This window comes from Meleagris gallopavo, chromosome Z, assembly GCF_000146605.3.
Source record: "Meleagris gallopavo isolate NT-WF06-2002-E0010 breed Aviagen turkey brand Nicholas breeding stock chromosome Z, Turkey_5.1, whole genome shotgun sequence".
NCBI lineage: Eukaryota > Metazoa > Chordata > Aves > Galliformes > Phasianidae > Meleagris > Meleagris gallopavo.
The window spans coordinates 599570-609966 of record NC_015041.2 but is presented as its reverse complement, the minus strand read 5'-3'; the positions used below and the strand labels follow the sequence as shown (position 1 = coordinate 609966).

Below are 10397 nucleotides of genomic sequence, written 5' to 3'. Positions count from 1 at the left end.
TCACAGAATCATAGAATCACTCAGGTTGGAAAAGACCTTAAAGATCATTGAGTCCAACCATGACCTAACCATACTACCCTAACTCTAACAACCCTCCGCTAATTCATGTCCCTGAGCACCACATCCAAATGGTTTTTAAACACATTCAGGGGTGGTGACTCAACCACCTCCCTGGGAAGGGAGGATATATGAATAGGCGAGCCCATTCCAGTGCTTAACAATCCTTTCTGTAAAGAAGTGTTTCCTGACATCCAACCTAAACTCACCCTGGTGCATGATTCAAATATCTCAAATAGAGACATTTGACAAATATCTCTAATGCTGAAGCAGCTTTCTATAATAAAAGCATTTGAAAGACATGCCCCAGTGCGTTGTTTCCAGCGATCTGCTGAACACTAAAACTGATGCTGACAACACAACCTGCTGTTGCCTTGCCTCTCTTTGTCATGGATGCTACTGCTCTTTGCGACTGCAAACTCCTCCTGAGCAACAGGGTTAAGAATATCAGCGCAGACACTGCTGATCTCCTTCCTGGAGCACTGTCCACACTGGTCCTGCTCTGCTGCAGGCTGAGAGGCAGCGCACTGCACACCTGAGGACAGCAACAGTGCTTTGGGAATGACAACACCAAGGTCTTCAGCCCCAGAATTTGCTTTTCCCACACTTCCTGGGCAGCGCAGCACCCAGCTGGGTGCACACAGCAGCAGAGGATTTGAAGAGAGGGAAGATAAATTTTTTTCCTTTGTGTTTATTTATTCTTTTTGGCAACAGAAAGCTGCACTGTCACACTGCTGGCTTTATTAGCATCATTTTTTCTGCACAGAATAGTAACTAATGCCATCCTCTCAAATGAGAAAAGCAAACCAAAGCAAGAAGATTAAAGCACCAGATTTTAGATGGATGCATGCAGCAATACATTTTGCAACAAGTTTTAATCCAGAAACAAAGGCAATGGGATAAATTTGGGTTTAGGACAGAGTGTGAATAATAACAGTCACAAAACTGTGTGACTTCAACTCGATCTCTTTTCTCAAGCAGCTGAACAGTGCAAAAAGCAGTTAACACCATATCTGTTTTATTACGGGTGGTTTTCTGTGCCCAGCGCCCTGGCTGGCACCTCCAGCATTACAGCTGTGTCAGCATTTCCATTGTAAATTGTGGGCCTTATAAACTCAGCTTTACAGAGATCACTGCGTACTGGAACTCAGCATACAACTTTCCATGTAGGAGCAAGTACTTTACTAGTGCTATGAAACCGAAGGTGGTGTTATTTCCAGCTCTTTTCTTCAAGAATTTTTTTTTCCTGTTTACTTTACAGAGAGATACCAAAAGATACAGCCTGCAGCAAGAAAACCAACAAAGTGAATGAAATCCAGAACAATTTTCCATGAACCTCTGGGGATGGGTAAAGACAATGTGGTTAATTCCTGATGGTACTGTGTATCTATGTGACTACAGTAAATACACAATATAGATATCCTAAACGAGCAAGGTGCTTGCAGCAAATTTCCCACAGCTAGATAGGATATCACAGAATCTGTGACCCCCGGGGAACAGCAGCCTCACCCCTACCTGCAGCTGCCAAAAGCAATCCCATCTGCACAGCACTGATGCACTGCAGCCAGCTGCACTCCTGGTGCAGCAAGCCCAGGGCAGAGCTTCACAGCACTATTCATTGAGCTGGTGTAATCATCTAGCTAAAGGCAGGTAGCATTACTTCTGCTCTAGAAATGCCCGTTAGGGTCCAGACAGCAGTCCCTGAAGGAGGTCTCCAGACCTGGACAAGCGCAGTAGAAGGATGGCAGTGCTGTGTGCAGCACCAGAAGGCAGAGCAGCCTCCGAGGAGCAGAGCACGTCCCACACCATCCATCCGCCACTGTCCGTGTCCAGTGAGTTGTGCTGGTCCAGGGTCCATGAAGGGACTCAGACAGCTTTCGGCTTTCTGTGCAGAAAAAGCTCTAATTCCTCACTGTGCAACTGGTACAAGGTAATTCAGCAGGTAAGCAGTTAACAGCGTGACTTTTCTTGGTGCCTGCCATATCGAACCACGTGGCACTCAGTAGCTGCTGCGAGGAGGCAGGCAGCCCAGGGACACACAGCAGGCACAGGGCAGCCGTGTGCCAGGGGGTGTTCAGGTGGGGCACAGGGAGCAGGGTGCTGCCGGGAGCTACACACGTCTCATGCCGTGCTGACACTGGGTGGAAGCAGGGCAGCAGAGGAGCAGAAATAGCTGATGTGATTTGGAACAGGATGAGTCTCAGGTCCCAAGAAGTATCAGCCTGGAGCTAGTTAAGGATGATGAACCTTACACTGTGCACTGAACGCTGTGTGAAGGACAACACTAAAAGGAAAACTGGGATTTCCCTCCTCCAGGGACAGGGTTAGCACTAGATCCTGAAACAGATCCTCCTGAATGGTTCCTTGAATGAGGGAGGGGGAGCGGGAGGTAGAAATCTTTTCATTTCATTTTTTTTTTAAATATTCCCACCAGTTCTTCTTGTGAGGATCAGCAACCCATTTACTGTCCCAGCACCATCTCAGGAAAGGGACTTTCCAGGCATTACCATAGTTTACACCAAAACATGGCAGGATCTGTTTCATTGAAACAAGTAGATCAGTTTGCATATGAAAGAAAAATAAATACAGCCCAGAAGCAACTTTCATCCTAACCCAAATGTCCCGTGGTCTGCAAATTCCATGGTAAAATACACAGTATTTATTCCTGCTCTGCCCCTCACTGTCATAAAACAGCATGGTACAGCTCTGCCAACTCTTGGGTGGAACTGTCACAACCCAAAGGGATCCATAAATCTGCAACAAATGGAAAGCAGTACCATGGAGGAAGCAGTGCCTACAGATGGGGTCAAAAGCAAATCCATCAACCCTGAAGGACTGTAAATGATACATTTATTTCACCGACTTTCATAGCTTGCAGTGATTTGGAAGTTTCTTCCTTAAATATCACTGATATCCCACGTGGCAATGATACAGAGGAGCAGAATTACTAAAGCAGTCACTGACAACTGTCCTGAAAGATACATAATTCTGGAGACTGACTACAGAATTAGTACTCAAGCTAAAAAAGCACAATGCTTGTCTTCATTAACTAGTCTGTATTTTATATTTGAACTTTCTCTTCCAGTGTGTAGAACTAAATAAAGACTGTATTTCAACTGTCTGATTTTGGGTCAAGCAAAAACATCCCAAGACTCCCACATCATAGACTACAAGCATGTGGAGCACTGTGTGGCGACAGCTTCTGACCAAAAATAGGGAATAGTAAATACAAGCTCACAGAAAGTTAATTGGCATTCTTCCCATTCCTCCCTTCACTTGACAATATACGATACTGGACATCACGATCACACCTCTTTTCTGACAAACTGCTATCAATACAGGCCACTGATGGCTCAGCTATTTGTATTTTCATGGGAAATCCATATACGTTTATCTAAGTTCTAATAGATGTGATATTAATTTGAAGTCAAACTGTGGCAGAAATATGGTTGTATGGCTTCAGTGCAAAAAAGTCACCGTGAGCACTGTGCTCGTAGACATCCACTTCTATTCCTGCACAGAACAGAAGTTTTGTCTTTACTGCAGACTCACTTTAGCATTATAAGCTACCCTAATAACACAGCTGAACACCAGCAAATCGTCCCTGCTTCGATCGGGTTCATGGACAGGCATCCCCTTAGGTCACACCAGTGATGAATAACCCTCAGTGTGACTGGTCAGAGAGGTCAAACTCACAGTGCTTCTGCTGGGATAGAAAGGAGGATGGTACTGACACGTCAGAGCAGCAGCAGCATCTGACTATGTGGGTCACTACCTTCCTTTGCAAAAATTTTGCCATCTTGGAATTATTTTCCAATCCACGGAAGCACTGCGGTAAGAAGTTAGTAGCAGGCACTTACACTGAGCTGGTATCACGACAAGTAAGGAGAGTGGTGAGGGGAACAGCAGAACAAAGAGAAGCTTACAGCTCCTCCGCAGAGGAAACAACTGTCAAAAGACATTGTGTGCCATCATCATACAGCAGGGCATTAAAGCACGTTATTATATAGGAGTTGAGATTTTCCTCATCAGCAACAGCACTGTGGTCACCTAACTGTCAGTTGCTAAGTGCTGATTTCATGGAAGGGCTCCTGCAGCTCTACCGCAGTGCAGCGTTCTGCACACAGGAGCAACCTCTGCTCTGTTGATGAGAACTGCTCCTGATAGGCACAGACCTCACCATGGCCACTGCTGAAGGCAGTGGCTTCACATGAGAGTGGCTTCATTAAAACTCTGTGACTCCCCGCTGACATCCCAGGCATCACCAAGTTGTGAAAGGTGTACGACGTGTATGACAAAGGGCAGAAGAGTGCAGGAAGCAATGCTGCTGCCTTCAGGAGAGCACTCTGCACTCACAACAAAGCTCATCCCAACATTATTTTTAAGGAAGGAAGGATGATACGTGCCGACTTGTGAAATGTGGGCTGGCAGAGCCAGGACTTGTCTGTGCTGTCTGCCAGCTGAACACAACTCAGCACTACCACAACATCAAGCGCTTTCCATTTTTTCAATCACAACAAAGATGCCTTTGTCCAGTCCCAAACAGCCATCCAATACTCTGGATTTCTAAAGGGTTCCCCACAGACAGAGATATGCTCTCAGATCCCAAACTACAGACAACGTCTTTACTCTGTGCCACAGGATATATGCACACAGCATGTGAAATATCACAGCAGTCAAAGGAGTCTGCAAGCATGCTTCCATAAGAAAGACAAGTGGGCACAAGTGTGTCTCTCAATATTCTCTGACAACTCATAATGAAATGCATCCTGCTTGCCCTAAAACACTGCAAAGAGCAGGCACAGAATGGCCATAACCTCAGGAGCAGAACTGCCGACGCGCACTGAGTGTTTCACTGCAGATAAATACGGCAGCAGCAGCTGCTGCCTGCAGCCCCAGGCCCAGGATCCAAACCACGTACACACAAAGCCATTTAAGTGCAGGGGTCCCAGGTGGTACCCTCACAGCTCTAAAGCATGGCAGTGTGACAGAGCACACGCTGCAGGCACAGCCCTCCTCAGCACCTTGAGGTGCAGATCAGCAGTGGCACAAACCTGTGGTTTATATGCCGATAAACCACACCAGGCTTTCAGCAGGACACCCTCACTGCCTCCACTCACAACGGACCTGCCAACCAGCCACCCTGGGCTTGTGAGAAATAAGAGAAACATTGCAAGATTTACATTGCAATTTTTATTTTTTTTTTAAATTTGAATTTTTTGCACTGAGGAGCGCACTTTCTCTCAGAGTGAGTCCCCCTGCAACTGCCATGCTTCAGGGATGGCCAAATTGATTTCATGCGGTAACTAAAACCAAGAGCATGAAGGAACAAACTGCTTAATTCTCTTCTGGAAACATCTTTGTTATGTGACTCATTACCAGAGAAGTGACTCTGGAGTCTGTCACCTTTCAAAACAGAAGGACCGCTGCAGGGGCACAGGGTGAAGCTATGGACACACTTCCACCAGCTGCCCCAACTGCCAGTGCTGGATCTGCCCTACTGCACCGACTGATACAGCCAGCTGTGGTGGTCCTCCAGGAACTGCTAGTACCCATAGATCAGTAGGAAAACCAGACATACGTTTTTAGCGTGAGATAAAACGCAATGGAACACAATGTACTTCACCAATGAAATTCACGTGAAGAAGAAAAATCAAGAAAGATTCTGCACACCAGACTTTGCTACTGAAATGTTCTAGGCTAGCAGGAAAGAGACTGTGTGCTACTTTCAGAGCTGCTAGCTGACAGATAGTGAAGTGAAACCGTACTTCTTTGTTTAAAGATCTTTTTCAGTGTTTATCTTAATTAACACTTTGCTGTAATTTGTGATTTTCTATGCATAATAATAACTGAAGGGCTCAAAAAGTTACACCAGAATAGCTCAGAGATGCCAGGTTCTTGACAAGAAAGCTGCAGAGTCATCATACGGCCTTGCTGCTGCGAGCAGCTGTCTCTCCGTACTGCATTTCACTGAACAAAAGCACAGCAGAATGAGAACACAGGCAGCGAAGACCCAGATCTTCCCCAGTGAATCTGTTTTCACAGCTGGAGACAGAGCGCTTACTATTCCATATACAGCATCACTGAGCTCAGGAACTCAAGTGGGCAGTGTTAAATTGCACAGTAAAGCAATTTAAGCAAATGACTAATCTAAACCCTTCGCTTTCATTCCTGCTTTGGTCTTTTAAAAATGGCTTAAAAACATGAAACTTCAGACTTCATTTGTTACAAAGAAGAAGGACCAGAAGATGAATCTTGGCACCTCACAATAAAACCAAAGCAAACAGAACTGACAGCACAATTTCCTGAGTCGTGACAAGCTGCTTGTATAGCAGTTTGATTAGAACTTGCGGCACACAAAAAAAACAGGACAAGTTCTTGACTTGGAGAAGGCCAAAAGCAAGCAAAAAAGCCCCTAACCCCTCTTTTTTTCCCAACTTCTTGGTACCTTACCTGCTAGGCCATTGTCTTCATTAGACTTACCATGGGATTTCTACAGCCTTAGCTCCTACTGCACTACGATGCACATTTTTAAAGCCACAGGGGTACACACCTGAGCATTATTCCTTAGACGTTATCAAAGAATTTGTTTCCAGCCTAAGAAGTGCACAAAGAATGCCTTGCGCAGCAACGTTCCAGCCAACGAAATTAACACCATCCCCTGATTTGCCATTTGATTGTTTTGATTATAAAGAATCTGATGTGCAACATGTGACGTTAGGATCTCAAAGTATTACAACGCACATAATCGCAGCCGAGAGCAAAGCTAAGGCAGATCCAAAACACAGATCACTGGTGGCTGGTTCCAGAGAAACAGCGAACATTCTAGCACTAACCAGGGAGCCCTCCAGTTGCCTCAGGTTTAAAAGCCTTTGCACAGCCATTTGGTACGTTGTTATCAGCAGAGCACACTCAGCATCGTACTCACCGCGGTGCTGGCTGCCGCAGGACCAGGGGTGCCACAACACTCTGCACCAACAACTGGACTTTGCTCCTCGGGATTACGGGTGACAAAGATTCGGAAGTGCTGCTGCCTCGTGTTTTGATCTGGTCTGATTTTAAACAGGCATCCCTTCCCTTGAGGAATCTTCTCTACTGAATTGCTTCTGGATATTTCTGACCCGCTCCTGGCGTTTCCATGCAGTTCTGAAGTCCGTCCGTCACCTGCGGGGTGGATTTCCTCTGGCCGTGGTTGGACGGGGTAGGAAGCGCTCCTCTCCAGCTGAATGCGTGGGTACCTGACCAATCTGTCCCCTTTTGTCCCGGTAAAGCCAAAGTTATACTCACCACCTGTACCACTTGCCTGCGACTGCTGTAACTGGAGAACAAAGAACTTTTTCCCCGAATTTGCTGACATGTCTGGCACATGCTGCAGAGACCAGCGCCGGGGCTCAGGGGTGGGAGCATTATTTTGAGCCTCGGAACCAAAGGGCAACAGAGTAACCTGAGGCACATCGGCACTCGAAGCACGATGCTGAATCCTCACGCCACTGATGTTCAGACCTGAAGCTGTTTCCTTTGCCTCGTTCTCATGGGTGGTGGACAGAGCATCGTCGCTCTGGTTATTAGGAGGAATAGTACGGAATATCCTACGGTTACAGCGAAGGGTTCCATTCATCTGCTGCCCCAACTCCTCCGTCTGCCTGGGTGGAGAATCCTCAGGAGTCACCTCTGGGCTGCTCTGAGAGGATGAATGGTTTTCAACGGGGGACGCGTAATGCTCCCTAACATCTGAGGCTTTGCACAGGGGCGTCTCCTCGGGGGTCTCCGGGGTCGCGCACTCATCTGCAGCCTTGCGCTGGAGAGAGATCTGCATCGAGGAGCTTCTTGTGGGACGCGCGCTGATGCTGTTCAGCAGCTGGGGAATAAACATGGAGGTGCTCCTTTTCAAGGAGCCCACTTCTTGGAAATCGCTGCCACCGCCGTAATCTGCTCCGTGTCGGGAGAAAGCATGTGGGCTGCTTCTTCTCGGCAAAGTGTGGAATGCCATGAAAAAGTCATCTTCTCTCTCCCGGTCGAGGATCTCGGATTCGGGGGCTGTGTTGCTTCGTCCAGAGCCAAAGTGAAACCGCAGCCGATGGGCCATGGTTTTACAGAGAGAAGAAAAGGAGAGGGAGAACGGCAACAATTCAGGCGCTGCCAGAAGTTAAAAACCAAAGACATAAACTCCAAGAAAAAGTGTCCCATCTGCCAAACTGTTAGCACTGCAGCACTGATAGCGACAGATAGCAGAAATAGCCCAAGTGGCAAGCAGCATTCCAGGCATGATTGGGTAAGAGCAATCAGCGCTCCTACATACTGTGACATGGGGTAGGATGGTGGCAGTCACGTGACCCGGTTCCCCCTCTCCAATCTAAGCCAGTGGGGGTTCTGTTGTTTTTTTTTAATGCCAGTGAGAGCCTGAAACAGCACCTTCCCAGCTGCTCCTTTTCCATCAGAGCGCAGCTGACCGAGGCAGCGAGCACACTCGGCGCCGCTATAAATCTAAATCACATCGTACCGCACGGCGCATTCGCACAAGGAGCAGGAAAGTTAATGACAACACAAACGCCGCCGTTTGGTGTTAGGGCTGTAAGTCAACGCCACATGCAAATAAGGAACAATATTTCAAGCTTAACTTTTTGGTGTGTGTTACAGCACGAGGCTATCATGGCAGAACGTGAGTAAATATAGCACCGTTATGCTTTCAATTTTAACTGTGCTTGTGGCACGGTTAAGTAACAAGCTCCTTGCCTTTAAAAAGCCACAACTTTCACACTGTCCCCATGAGTGCAACGCAGCCTAAGCGAGCCCACGCAGTCCCTTTTAATCAGTAAAAACTACAGCAAACAAAGCAAAGATTTCTCACTCAATAAAAACAGCAGAAACGCGCAAAATGACAGGAGGCAAAGCTCCTTTTTCAGTTTTACTGGGCAGTAAAGGCGAGTGAAAACCAGGGACGGGTGTCGCATTGCCGTTTGGTACAGATTTGTCTTAAACAGCACACAGAAACTCTGCCCATTGCTGGCCGGCCTCCAGTGGGAAAGTTAGCAGTACTACCACGGGCGTGATCGCAGGCACGGAATATAGTTACACTCTGAGAGCCAAGAGACCTCAGAAGCAGAACAGACGGACAGGATACATCCAACTGCAGAACAAACACCCTAAATATGCTCCACTGCAATGCAGGAAACTGGTGACTGGGGGATCCTCACAGCCGAAGGGCACCCGCCATCGCAGTGGTTCGCACATGCTGGGGAAGCACTGGTTAGCTAAAAGCACATCTACAAGAAGAGACAGCGTGGGATCAGCTCAATGCACAGACATCTGTTCCTTAGGAGAACTCTGAGAAGAGCAGTCAACAAACCATCAGTGGCAGGTCAGTGCTCTGTCTAGACGTTTAAACCTCTGTTTGCACGCAGCCTGCTTTCAAAAGACAGAAAGTGACCAATCAAAGAGACATGGAAGCTTCGAACAGTGCAAGTGCCAGCAGGCAGCACAATCCCCTATTGTTTCAAGTGGACCACGAGCCAACAAGAAGAAAAACATGAACAGCTTCTACACAGCCACAGTGTTGTGGAACTGCCTTGTGCAAGCACAGGTGTTGATTTTATCTTATTTTTCAGGTAAACCATTATCCACAGTCTCTTTTTGCTCTGAAGAGAAAGATGCACCATACATCTTCTGCTCCGATGGGGGGAGAGAAGGGATATGCTGCAGACAGGAAGTGCTCAGATAATTTAGGAATGTGAAGAAAATAAAGCTTTTTGGGGGTAAAAGACATGCTAAGTGTTGACAACAAGTATTTCACATGAAATCTAAAATTATCTGCTTGGTGCCTCATTCTGTAAATACAACACGACGGAAATGTGCCACTATGAACTTGTGTACTTGTTCTCTTTGGCCAATTGTTCCACAACACTTTCTGAAGGGAAACAGCAGTTCCTCATCGCCAGGTTACAGCCTGCAGAAGCAGGGTCACACAAAGAACAACCAGAAAATGGTTCAACAACACAGTAACACTGAAACGGTCAGTATATGGCCAGTGCCACAGAAGGGAAACCTGGAAATCTTATAAAATATTTCAGAAAAGGCTATACTGAACCTTCTGGTTCTCAGCTGTGCACAGTCAAGCTGTGGTCTTTTTTCTGGTCTGCCACCTCTTTACTGACACACGTGGACATCCCCATGCGTGCCACTGCCCTCTGCAGGCAGAATGAAACCTCTTCCATGAGCTTCTGCTCCATCCTTCACGTCAGCACAAACTTACCCCAACCATCCTTGCAGCTGCATGCACGCCACACAGGCTTAGGCTGGAGGGGATCTTGAAGATCAGCTAGATCATCACATCTCTTCCCCTC

General features: G+C 47.0%; 1 protein-coding gene across 3 annotated transcripts in view; it reads right to left on the bottom strand.

Moving 5' to 3' along the window:
* NEDD4L (NEDD4 like E3 ubiquitin protein ligase) overlaps positions 1-9255 on the bottom strand; it is a 45227-nt gene extending 35972 nt beyond the window's left edge. For 2 of the 3 annotated variants that reach the window (XM_031557172.1, XM_031557173.1), the window contains exon 1: positions 6986-9252. In XM_031557172.1, the coding sequence (XP_031413032.1) occupies positions 6986-8143 (1158 nt within the window). In that variant the 5' untranslated portion in view covers positions 8144-9252. Of the gene's footprint in view, positions 1-6985 lie in introns of all 3 variants that reach the window. The other variant, XM_031557174.1, reaches the window with a different exon arrangement.
* Between the last annotated feature and the right edge of the window lie 1142 nt (positions 9256-10397).